General features: G+C 51.9%; 1 protein-coding gene across 3 annotated transcripts in view; it reads left to right on the forward strand.

The window, feature by feature from the left end:
* ABL1 (ABL proto-oncogene 1, non-receptor tyrosine kinase) overlaps positions 1–12604 on the forward strand; it is a 174624-nt gene extending 162020 nt beyond the window's left edge. For all 3 annotated transcript variants that reach the window (XM_054500388.2, XM_054500389.2, XM_063650415.1), the window contains exons 7-11: positions 1726–1910; positions 3292–3444; positions 4962–5051; positions 5394–5558; positions 8877–12604. In XM_054500388.2, coding sequence (XP_054356363.1) covers positions 1726–1910; positions 3292–3444; positions 4962–5051; positions 5394–5558; positions 8877–10591 — 2308 coding nt within the window. In that variant the 3' untranslated portion in view covers positions 10592–12604. The remainder of the gene's footprint in view (positions 1–1725; positions 1911–3291; positions 3445–4961; positions 5052–5393; positions 5559–8876) is intronic.
* The last annotated feature ends 459 nt before the right edge of the window (positions 12605–13063 follow it).

Genomic DNA, 13063 nt, shown 5'->3' on the forward strand with positions numbered 1-13063 from the left:
TTCTAACCTCAGTGCTGGCAACACATTGGACCTTGGAACAAAGGGAAACACTAGGCTCCTGGCAAAGCTAGCTTTGGGCATGCGTCCAGGGCTCAATTCAGCCAGGCCTAGTCTTCGGACCAGTGGAGCAGCTAATCCCCGGAGTAAGAAATATTTCATTTTTGAACCATTTTGGGCTAAGTGGAATATTAAATGAAGTTCATAAAAGGCATCCTTCCTAATAATCACAGCCCCCTCTGAAACAGAGCACTCACTGTTCCTCCGGGGCCAGCGCCCAGCAGTAATGGCCTCTTCCTGGGAGCCGCTGGCATTGCTTTTACACAAACTCATGGGAACAACCAGTACATGGCTTTTGTTTTTTAGTGTGTGGGGGTTTTTTCCTGCTTTCTCTTTATTATCTTTTCATTCTCCATTTAACTTGCTGTCCTCTGGTTCAGGGATGTTTTCACAATTGTCAGAATTGTGTATGTGGAGGTCTAAATTAAGCGTCTTTGCTGTTTTAAACCCTGAAGTGTTTTGACCTTCAAATGTGCCACAATTATCTTGGTCTTCAAATTCTTTGCTGGTGGAAATGGCTTCCCAGCAAAGCGACGGCCTGTGCAGGACAGAGCCTGATGGGCTTTGCTGGCGTCTTTTATACGAGATTTCTCCACACCACCACTGTGACCTTTCCTACCCAATTAGCTCAAGTATGAAACCTCTACATGAGATTTCATAGCAAGGAATAAGAGTAGCATGTGTGAAATGCTGGCAGCTCCTTGTAAGACAGATTTTCTATGCTCCACGAGAGCCTGATCCGGATACTCCTGGCTTTCAGGAAAGTGAACCCTCTGATGCTGCAAATTGAGATTGCCTGACTTCTGGTTTGCCTGGCACGGCCGGGTCCGTTCCTTCTTCATTCAAGCGAACTTAAAATGCTTTACCAAAATCCTCTTAGGCACAACTCTTCTGTATTTAATTTCACTCTCGTTGCTGACGATCAGGCTATCTCATGCAGCCATCGCCTCAAGCTGCTGCCCCCTCTCCTTCCTCTCTTCCCGTTTGCCTTGTGATTTCATGGTTAATGTTCATGAACCAAAGATTAGACTCCTGCCTCCCTGGGAGAATCAGGAAGTGAGAGGAAGATTATACAGGAGAGAGTTTTTTAGGATACATTTGGGTACACCTCAGGAAGAAAGAGGGAAGTAGGAAACACAGTTTGGGTAAAGAATGCCATGGGCTTTGTTTTATTTTGTCTCATCAAGTCTGGATAGGACCAGTAGAGATGCACTCTGATAGAAGTTTCTTGCAATCAAGGACTGGGCTAAGTGTTTGTCTCTGTGCCTGGCATAGAGTAGCAATAACTGCACTTACTATTCTCGACACATCAATCAAAGCACTTAGCATATTAATTAATTACACTCACAGCAACCCTAAGAGGGGGTTGCCGTTATTATCGTCTTCATTTTACGGATGAGGTAACTGAGTCCCAGGGTAATTAACTTGCTCCAGGTCATGAGGCCAGGGAGCCCGCTCCCAGCACCAGCCTCTTCCTATGTTGGGATCTCAGGGTGTGTTTGCTGAGAGGCTGGCACTGTGTTAATTGCCGTGGGCATTAATACAAACTTCCAGGGCACTGGACTCAATCTTCCCATTGTCAGCATTGCACCTTTGCTCGGCAGTGGTGGATTTGTGAAGTGGAATGTTGGCCAGGAGCTCTCATGGGTGAACATTTTCCTTTCTTAGAGATCTTGCTGCCCGAAACTGCCTGGTAGGGGAGAACCACTTGGTGAAGGTAGCTGATTTTGGCCTGAGCAGGTTGATGACAGGGGACACCTACACAGCCCATGCTGGAGCCAAGTTCCCCATCAAATGGACTGCACCCGAGAGCCTGGCCTACAACAAGTTCTCCATCAAGTCTGACGTCTGGGGTAAGGGCTGCTGCTGCACTGAAGTGGTCCTTCCTGACTACAAGAGGGTTTTTGTCCTGCCTCTTTCTTGCTCTTCCCTTTCTTTTCTTCCTTTCTTTTTGTTTTTTTTTTGAGACGGAGTCTCACTCTGTCACCCAGGCTGGAGTGCAGTGGTGCAATCTTGGCTCATTGCAGCCTCTCCCTCCCGGGTTCAAGCGATTCTCCTGTCTCAGCATCTTGAGTAGCTGGGATTATAGGCACCCGCCACCACGCCCGGCTAATTTTTGGTATTTTTAGTAGAGATGGGGTTTCACCATGTTGGCCAGGCTGGTCTAGAACTCCTGACCTCAGGTAATCTGCCTGCCTTGGCCTCCCAAAGTGCTGGGATTACAGGTGTGAGCCACCGTGCCCAGCCACTCTTTTTTTTTTTTTAACTGTGTATTTGGCCTGAGGTCCAAATATGATGCACAGTGTATCTGCTGATCTGTCTGTTAAGTCTCCTCTATAAGCCCCCTCTCCGTATCTTTATTTCCCTTGCTGTTTATTGAAGAAACCATCCTTAGAGTTTCTTATGTTCTGGGTTTTGCTCATTGTCTCCCATGGTGTGATTTAATATGTTCCTCTGACTTCAGTGTTCCTAGTAATGGGTGGCTGGATCTGGACGGCCTCATCACATTCAGGTTTGACTGTTTCTCTTTTAGTAAGAGTGGATCAGAGGAGATGGTGTGCCCTTCCATCAGTAGATACAAAATGCTTCATTTATTTCCTTCCTTCCTTTCCTCCCTTCCCCCTCCCCTCCTCTCTTCTCCTTCTCCTTCCGATGGAGTTTCGCTCTTGTTGCCCAGGCTGGAGTGCAGTGGCACCATCTTGGCTCACTGCAACCTCTGCCTTCTGGTTTGAAGCGATTCTCCTGCCTTAGCCTCCTGAGTAGCTGGGACTACAGGCACCCACCACCACGCCTGGCTAATTTTTTTGTATTTTTAGTAGAGACAGGGTTTTACCATGTTAGCCAGGATGGTCTCGATCTCCTGACCTCGTGATCCGCCCACCTTGGCCTCTCAAAGTGCTGGGATTACAGATGTGAGCCACCGCACCTGGCCCTTAATTTTTGTATTTTTAGTAGAGATGGGGTTTCGCCATGTTGGCCAGGGTGGTCTTGAATTCCTCACCTCAAATGATCCTCCCACTTCAGCCTCCCAAAGTGCTGGGATTACAGGCGTGAGCCACCGCACCCAGCCTTGTCCTGGTCTTCTGATGATAAAGAGCCTGGTAAAATGTCACAGCCTGGGCTGCTGCTGGGGCCATCCCTTCTGAGGTCTGCTGCAGAGGTAACTGATTTTAAATGTAGTGTAGTGAAATGCTACACATCTTGAACAGCCTTTCTCTTTCGGTTTTCTTTCAGCATTTGGAGTCTTGCTTTGGGAAATTGCTACCTATGGCATGTCCCCTTACCCGGGAATTGACCTGTCCCAGGTGTATGAGCTGCTAGAGAAGGACTACCGCATGGAGCGCCCAGAAGGCTGCCCAGAGAAGGTCTATGAACTCATGCGAGCATGTAAGCCTTCCTCAGCCTGTTCTCATGAGTATATGTGGGCATTCCAGGAAATTCAACTGTGCAGGAGTGTGTACACAAAGTTAAAAGTTTTTCCATGAGCTCTCTCCATTCCAGTTCTTCAGAAGCAGCTAATGTAGCCATTTGATACCTATTGACCTTTATTTACAGATAAATAGTATGTGCGTGACTTGTCTTTTAAAGCAAAAATGGTATTGATAGATACCAAACCTTGGGTGTATTCCTAAATACAGATTCCTGGGCCCTGCCTTCACAGACAGACATTCTGCTATAGTAGCTAAGCTCATGAGGTGATTTTTTTTTTTTTTTTTTTTTTTTTTGAGACGGAGTTTCGCTCTTGTCGCCCAGGCTGGAGTACAATGGTGCAATGTTGGCCCACTTCAACCTCCACCTCCCTGGTTCAAGCGATTCTCCTGCCTCAGCCTCCCAAGTAGCTGGGATTACAGTCATGCGCCACCACGCCCGGCTAATTTTGTATTTTTAGTAGAGATGGGGTTTCTCCATGTTAGTCAGGCTGGTCTCCAACTCCCGACCTCAGGTGATCTGCCCGCTTCGGCCTCCCAAAGTGCTGGGATTACAGGCATGAGCCACCACGCCCAGCCGCGAGGTGATTTTTATCTGGTTGTTTTATACTAATTACATATATGTTATCTATACTATGCACACACAGGATGTTTTCATATATCTTATAAGGTATTTATATGGCCATTTCTTACACTGTTTTCCCACACATGTCTTTCCATGTCCATATATTCAGATCTCTCCCTCTCCCCACCTCTTATTTATATATAGCTGCCCAGTACTCCATTAAATGATTTCACTCATTCATCCGGTCCTCTTTTGATGTGCATATGGTTGTTTTACACATTTGTTTGGTTTTTGCCCTTATAAACAAAGCAGAAACAAATATTCATGTACACGAATCTCTGGGCACTTTGGCTGGTATTTCTAAAAGTTGAACCGTTGGTTCAAAGAACTGCTTGGGTTTTAAATTTTGATACATTTTACCAAACTGTTAAAAAAGGTTGTGCCATTGTATGCTCCAGTCAGACGCGTATGGGAGTGACTGTTCATGGTCCCCAGTACTAGGCTTTGTCAGTCTGTTTAGTCCTCATGTGAGTCTCATTTTCATGAGAATTTCTTTACTTCAGACTTTGATAACCATGAAGAAAGAACAAGATAGAAGGTGAGCTGTTTGGCTTAGTAATTTTCTACACCTACTAGAGCGGGGCTGGGAACAATATATTTGTAAATGCAGTTCTTGCTGTCACTGTCTCTGGGGTTTTACAGTCCATATTCCTGCCAGCATCTAACGTCTTTTCAGATTCTTAATGTCTATAACAGGACATGATGACATTCATCATTGTAACTTGTTGCAGCAAAAGATGGTTAGCAGGATTGGAATGTTGCTTTCATTCTAGACTTTTCCTTGAGAACTGCTAGCCCCGTATTGCTAGCCAGATCTCATGGATGATCTGACTTGGGTTTCATCTGTCCAGGTTGGCAGTGGAATCCCTCTGACCGGCCCTCCTTTGCTGAAATCCACCAAGCCTTTGAAACAATGTTCCAGGAATCCAGTATCTCAGACGGTAAAGTACCCATCCCGGGGTACCTGCAGTGGGGTGAAAGGGCGGCCGTGTGGGACTGCAGCCTGGGTCATTCAGTTCACTTCCTGGTGAAAGTTCACAGACCAGCCTGTCCTGAGACCAGAAAGCTGGGCAGAGTTGTGGAGTGTTGTGCTTTCTTGTCTGCTGCAGCCCTGCAGAGTTCTAAGAAATGCTAAGGGCTGTTTCTCCCGCATCCACGTGCCTTTTCTTTAGTTGTATGCAGATGAGCACTGTTATCTTACAAAGAAAGAGAACCACCACACCAAGCCAATGCCAGTACTGATGGCTGCTGGATTTTTGTTTCTGTCTCTGTATGATTCTTAGAAGTGGAAAAGGAGCTGGGGAAACAAGGCGTCCGTGGGGCTGTGAGTGCCTTGCTGCAGGCCCCAGAGCTGCCCACCAAGACAAGGACCTCCAGGAGAGCTGCGGAGCACAGAGACGCTACTGACGTGCCTGAGATGCCTCACTCCAAGGGCCAGGGAGAGAGCGGTAAGTCCCCTGCTTCCCCCAACCCCGCTGCTCTTCCCCTCCCTGCCAGAGGCTACATTCAGGCCATCATAGGCCAACGGGAAGCTGTGAATGGAGCCCGCACAGAAGGGCAGCCACGGCCTTTGTCAATGGTTCAGCTTCGGAAGGAGGAAGGTTCTCCTCTCCCCACCTGCCTCCTGTCCCCTCCCTCTGAGAGTCCCCGAGGAGCATAGGCTCTAGCAGTGAGTTCACTCCTGTAGGCAGAGGTGCTTCTGAAGCCTGCCAAGGAGCTAGCCCATCACCCACCTGTTACCCGCGGCATCTGTGGTTGCTGTCTCAGAGCAGATTCAACAATAGTAAGCACCAGGCTGCGTGACGAGCAGCTCACGGTGAAGGCACTGATGTGACAAGCTCGCTGCAGCCAGGTGGAACCAGGACACTCCCGTGGACAGAGCCTGTGTCCTGGTGGTCTCTGGGAAGAGCATCTTTCTGGTGCCATTGCCTAGGCGAGCAAGGGAGTTGGGGTCAGCTCAGGAGGGGTCTCAAGACACTAGCAAAAATAATAATTGCCAACATTTATGTAGTGTGCCTACTACAGGCCAGGCTCTGTTCTATGTTCGTGGTTGACCCCCAGAACCAGCAGTCCAGGTTCTGCTGCAGACCAGCTGAACAAAAGCATTGAGGGGTGTATTAGTCTGTTTTCATGCTGCTAATAAAGGTATACCCAAGACTGGGTAATTTATAAAGGAAAGCGGTTCACCGACTCACAGTTCCACATGGCTGGGGAGGCCTCACAATCATGGCTGAAGGCGAATGAGGAGCAAGGTCACGTCTTACTTGGCGGCAGGCAAGAGAGCTTGTGCAGGGGAAGTCTGCTTTATAAAACCATCAGATCTCGTGAGACTTATTCACTACCACGAGAATGTGGGAGAAACCTCCCCATGATTCATTGATCTCCACCTGACACCGCCCTTGACACGTGGGGCTTATTACAATTCAAGGTGAGATTTGGGTGGGGACTCAGCCAAACCATATTGGAGGTGGGGGGTAGGCTAAGCATCTGGGTTCGTAGGGGATCCTGGGGATGCCAATGGTGGACTCCATTCTAATGGACCGCAGACTGGGTACATGTGAAGGGACTGGACAAATCCCTACTTCTTCAAGATTTATGGTGGGATGTTTACTGACAGCAGAATCTATAAACCTGAGTTTTCTTTATCACATACTCTCATTAGTAAAAAAAAAACAAAAAAAAAACCTGAACATGCAGCCCATATATATGGTATATAAAGTACGTACGTCCACTACTGTAGGAGTATAGTGTGTATGTTATGTACCAAAACGCACATTTAAAAGGCTTGCATGCTAAATAAGTCCAAATTAGCAATACTTCCCGCCCCGCTGGGTCATCTCGCTCACCCACTTGGAGGTTATGGCGTATAGACTCTCCAGAATCTTCCACCCTTCCTCCTCCTGTCAGTTTTCCTGATTTCAGGTGGCTGAGCAGTAGGAGGAGAGGCCTCTGTGGGAACGCTGTGCTTATTAAGAACCCAGTGATCAGCAGTCATGTTCATTTATGCCCGTCAGTTTCATCTGAGGGGTATTTTGATAGTGATCTCTTGGTGAGCCGAGGGTGTCAATTAACTGCTCAGTGCTGAAACTGAGTGGTGCATAATTCATTGCAATTTCACTCTCCTGGCCTCCTTCTACTAGATTAAAGTTTTGGGAGGGCTTTGGTGTTCCCTGATTCAGATGTCCCGCGTGCTGCCTCGGGTTCTGATAAATGCACACTGGTACCTCTGTTCTGAGTTACAGGTGCCAACAGAAAACCTCTTCTTGCAAGCTGACCTCTGAGGGAGAATTCTGTTACTCACTAGCAGGAGCTTGGCAACACCAAAAAGATTTCCTCTTTTTTTTTTTTTTTTTTGAGATGGAGTCTCACTCTGTTGCCAGGCTGGAGTGCAGTGGCATGATCCCGGCTCACTGCAACCTCCACCTCCCAGGTTCAAGCGATTCTCCTGCCTCATCCTCCTGAGTAGCTGGGACTACAGGCGTGTGCCACCACACCCAGCTAATTTTTGTATTTTTTAGTAGACACGGGGTTTCACTATGTTGGCCAGGATGGTCTCAATCTCTTGACCTCATGATCCACCCGCCTCAGCCTCCCAAAGTGCTGGGATGACAGGCTTGAGCCACCGCGCCTGGCTACCAGAAAGATTTCTTAAGAGCTATGATTCATATTTAAAGAGTGTCCATTAAAAAACTGTTGGCCGGGCGTGGTGGCTCACACCTGTAATCCCAGCACTTTAGGAGGCTGAGGTGGGTGAATCACAAGGTCAGGCTCCTGTGGCACAAGCTGGGGGCTGCCCCCACCCCATGCTCCTCAGAGGAGCACCCAAACGTCTGGGCTCAGACAGCCTGGATCTGATAACTGGCTCTGATGCCACCATCCCTGAGGCCAGGCAAGTCCCAACTGGGCTACAGCGCTGTTGTGAGAATGCAGACGATGTTGTAAAGGTGAAGCACGTGTCACGCTTCTCTCAATAAAGCCATCATTGCTGTTAGGATTGTCATTAGGAAAGGCTTTGGGCCGGGTTCAGTGGCTCATGCCTGTAATCCCAGCACTTTGGGAGGCCAAGGCAGGTGGGTCACCTGAGGTCAGGAGTTTGAGACCAGCCTGACCATCATGGTGAAACCCTATCTCTACTAAAAATACAAAATTAGCCAGGCGTGGTAGCGGGTGCCTATAATCCTAGCTACTTGGGAGGCTGAGGCAGGAGAACCGTTTGAACCTGGGAGGCGGAGGTTGCAGTGAGCTGAGATTGCGCCACTTCACTCCAGCTTAGGCAACAAGCAAGACTCCAACTCAAAAAAAACAAAAAACAAAAAACAACACTTAGATCTCTTTCCCTGAAGATGGGAACAAAAAGCTGGATGGCCCTGGCCTCTTCATCCCTGCACTGGTTTACTTTAAGGCAGCAGCCCCGCCACCCACCAACATCACTCTCTAGTGAGTATAAAAACGATGACAAGGCCAAGCAAAGGGTCAAAACCTGTAGCTGTCCTGCCAGCCAGCTAGCCGAGAGGCCTACGAGGAGCTCTGGGAATAAGGGGCTGTGTCCCACAGTGGGGAAGGGACAATGGGCCATTATGCACAGGAGATAAGAAGGGATGACCTTTGACAATTTTTTTGTTTGTTTGTTTGATTTGAGATGGAGTCTCACTCTGTCTCCCGGACTGGAGTGCAGCAGTGGCACTCTGCCTCTCGGGTTCAAGCGATTCTCCTGTCTCAGCCTCTAGAGTTGTCTGGAGTTGTCAGCTCTTCCCCTTGCGTTTCAGATCCTCTGGACCATGAGCCTGCCGTGTCTCCATTGCTCCCTCGAAAAGAGCGAGGTCCCCCGGAGGGTGGCCTGAATGAAGATGAGCGCCTTCTCCCCAAAGACAAAAAGACCAACTTGTTCAGCGCCTTGATCAAGAAGAAGAAGAAGACAGCCCCAACCCCTCCCAAACGCAGCAGCTCCTTCCGGGAGATGGACGGCCAGCCGGAGCGCAGAGGAGCCGGCGAGGAAGAGGGCCGAGACATCAGCAACGGGGCTCTGGCTTTCACCCCCTTGGACACAGCTGACCCAGCCAAGTCCCCAAAGCCCAGCAATGGGGCTGGGGTCCCCAATGGAGCCCTCCGGGAGTCCGGGGGCTCAGGCTTCCGGTCTCCCCACCTGTGGAAGAAGTCCAGCACGCTGACCAGCAGCCGCCTAGCCACTGGCGAGGAAGAGGGTGGTGGCAGCTCCAGCAAGCGCTTCCTGCGCTCCTGCTCCGCTTCCTGCGTTCCCCACGGGGCCAAGGACACGGAGTGGAGGTCAGTCACGCTGCCTCGGGACTTGCAGTCCACGGGAAGACAGTTTGACTCGTCCACATTTGGAGGGCACAAAAGTGAGAAGCCGGCTCTGCCTCGGAAGAGGGCAGGGGAGAACAGGTCTGACCAGGTGACCCGAGGCACAGTAACGCCCCCCCCCAGGCTGGTGAAAAAGAACGAGGAAGCTGCTGATGAGGTCTTCAAAGACATCATGGAGTCCAGCCCGGGTTCCAGCCCACCCAACCTGACTCCAAAACCCCTCCGGCGGCAGGTCACCGTGGCCTCTGCCTCGGGCCTCCCCTACAAGGAAGAAGCTGGAAAGGGCAGTGCCTTAGGGACCCCTGCTGCAGCTGAGCCAGTGACCCCCACCAGCAAAGCAGGCTCAGGTGCACCAGGGGGCACCAGCAAGGGCCCCGCCGAGGAGTCCAGAGTGAGGAGGCACAAGCACTCCTCTGAGTCGCCAGGGAGGGACAAGGGGAAATTGTCCAGGCTCAAACCTGCCCCGCCGCCCCCACCAGCAGCCTCTGCAGGGAAGGCTGGAGGAAAGCCCTTGCAGAGCCCGAGCCAGGAGGTGGCCGGGGAGGCGGTCCTGGGCGCAAAGACAAAAGCCTCAAGTCTGGTTGATGCTGTGAACAGTGACGCTGCCAAGCCCAGCCAGCCGGGAGAGAGCCTCAAAAAGCCCGTGCTCCCAGCCACTCCAAAGCCACAGTCCGCCAAGCCATCGGGGACCCCCATCAGCCCAGCCCCTGTTCCCTCCACGTTGCCATCAGCATCCTCGGCCCTGGCAGGGGACCAGCCATCTTCCACCGCCTTCATCCCTCTCATATCGACCCGAGTGTCTCTTCGGAAAACCCGCCAGCCTCCAGAGCGGATCGCCAGTGGCGCCATCACTAAGGGCGTGGTCCTGGACAGCACCGAGGCGCTGTGCCTCGCCATCTCTAGGAACTCCGAGCAGATGGCCAGCCACAGCGCAGTGCTCGAGGCAGGCAAAAACCTCTACACATTCTGCGTGAGCTACGTGGATTCCATCCAGCAAATGAGGAACAAGTTTGCCTTCCGAGAGGCCATCAACAAACTGGAGAATCATCTCCGGGAGCTTCAGATCTGCCCGGCGACAGCAGGCAGTGGTCCGGCGGCCACTCAGGACTTCAGCAAGCTCCTCAGTTCGGTGAAGGAAATCAGTGACATAGTGCAGAGGTAGCAGCAGTCAGGGGTCAGGTGTCAGGCCCGCCGGAGCTGCCTGCAGCACACGCGGGCTCGCCCATACCCGTGACGGTGGCTGACAAGGGACTAGTGAGTCAGCACCTTGGCTCAGGAGCTCTGCGCCAGGCAGAGCTGAGGGCCCTGTGGAGTCCAGCTCTACTACCTATGCTTGCACCACCTGCCCTCCCACACCTTCCTCCTCCCCGCCCGGGCTCCCTGCTCCATCTCTGTCCTCGAGTTTTATCTGTGGAGTTCCTGCTCCGTGGACTGCAGTCGGCATGCCAGGACCCGCCAGCCCCACTCCCACCTAGTGCTCCAGACTCAGCTCTTCAGGCCAGGTGGGAACGGCTGATGTGGAGTGTCCTTTTCATTTTTTTCTCTCTGGAGCCCCTCCTCCCCTGGCTGGGCCGCCTTCTTCCACTTCTCCAAGAATGGAAGCCTGAACTGAGGCCTTGTGCATCAGGCCCTCTGCCCGCACTCCCTGGCCTTGCCCGTCCTGTGCTGAAGACATGTTTCAAGAACCGCATTTCGGGAAGGGCACGCACAGGCATGCACACGGCTGGTCACTCTGCCCTCTGATGCTGCCCGGGGCGGGGTGCATTCGCCATCTCCTCACGTGCAGGACAGCTCTTGATTTGGGTGGAAAACAGGGTGCTAAAGCCAACCAGCCTTTGGGTCCTGGGCAGGTGGGAGCTGAAAAGGATCGAGGCACGGAGCATGTCCTTTCCATCTGTCCTCTCCACATCCCCAGAACCCAGCTCTTGCTCTCTTGTGACGTGCACTGTGAATCCTGGCAAGAAAGCTTGAGTCTCAAGGGTGGCAGGTCACTGTCACTGCCGACATCCTTCCCCCAGCAGAATGGAGGCAGGGGACAAGGGAGGCAGTGGCTAGTGGGGTGAACAGCTGGTGCCAAATAGCCCCAGACTGGGTCCAGGCAGGTCTGCAAGGGCCCAGAGTGAACCAACCTTTCACACATCTGGGTGCCCTGAAAGGGCCCTTCCCCTCCCCCACTCCTCTAAGACAAAGTAGATTCTTACAGGGCCCTTTCCTTTGGAACAAGACAGTCTTCACTTTTCTGAGTTCTTGAAGCATTTCAAAGTCCTGCCTCTGTGTAGCCGCCCTGAGAGAGAACAGAGCTGCCACCGGGCACCTGTGCACAGGTGGGAGGAGAGGGCCTGGCCAGTCCTGGTCCTGGCTGCACTCTTGAACTGGGCGAATGTCTTATTTAATTACCATGAGTGACATAGCCTCATGTTCTGTGGGGGTCATCAGGGAGTGTTCGGAAAACCACAAACGGAGCCCCTGAAAGCCTCGAGTATTTCACACAGCACGCCTGCCATCTTCTCCCCGAGGCTGCCCCAGGCTGGAGCCCAGGTACGGGGGCTGTGACTCTGGGCAGGGACCCGGGGTCTCCTGGACCTTGACAGAGCAGCTAACTCCAAGAGCAGTGGGCAGGTGGCCACCCCTGAGGCTTCACGCCGGGAGAAGCCACCTTCCCGCCCCCTCATACCGCCTCATGCCAGCAGCCTCACACAGGCCCTAGGTTTACGCTCATCACCTAAACTTGTACTTTATTTTTCTGTTAGAAATGGTTTCCTCTGGATCGTTTTATGCGGTTCTTACAGCACATCACCTCTTTGCCCCCGACGGCTGTGACGCAGCCCGAGGGAGGCACTAGTCACCGACAGCGGCCTTGAAGACAGAGCAAAGCGCCCACCCAGGTCCCCCGACTGCCTGTCTCCATGAGGTACTGGTCCCTTCCTTTTGTTAACGTGACGTGCCACTATATTTTACACGTATCTCTTGGTATGCATCTTTTATAGACGCTCTTTTATAAGTGGCGTGTGCATAGCGTCCTGCCCTGCTCCCTCGGGGCCCGTGGTGGCTGCTCCTCTGCTTCTCTGGGTCCAGTGCATTTTGTTTCTGTATATGATTCTCTGTGTTTTTTTTTTTTTGAATCCAAATCTGTCGTCTGTAGTATTTTTTAAATAAATCAGTGTTTACATTAGAATCCTTGGCAGATTGCCTCGGCCTGCGATCCTGCCCTGTTGTTCTGAGCCTGTGTGGTGGCGGGGCTGGGATGTAGTGGGTTCTGGTTTCCCGATGGGGTTGTGGCCTGGCATCAGGTCTTACAGAGCAGAACGGTGGCAGGTTGCCCCCAGCTGCCCAGGGCCTCTGCGGCCTGGGTGCCCACAGCCATCTTTCAGGCACTTGCCCTGCTATGCTCGGACCCTTCCTGTACCCTTGGCACTTACCTGCCGGCAGCCTGGCCCCACCGGCATCACTGGGAGTGGGCTGTGCCACCATGCAAGCCACATCTGACTGGCGGTGTCAGGCTGTCGCAGCGACGTGGAAGTGCAGTGAGGAGGTCACGTCCTGTGCTTCTTGCTGGCTGAGGGCAAATCCCTCCCCACGTGCGCCTGTTCTCTCTCCACCTTTCCGCCCTAAGCCCCCAGGTGCCCTTACTCAT

This window comes from Pongo pygmaeus, chromosome 13 (genome assembly GCF_028885625.2).
Source record: "Pongo pygmaeus isolate AG05252 chromosome 13, NHGRI_mPonPyg2-v2.0_pri, whole genome shotgun sequence".
NCBI classification, from domain to species: domain Eukaryota; kingdom Metazoa; phylum Chordata; class Mammalia; order Primates; family Hominidae; genus Pongo; species Pongo pygmaeus.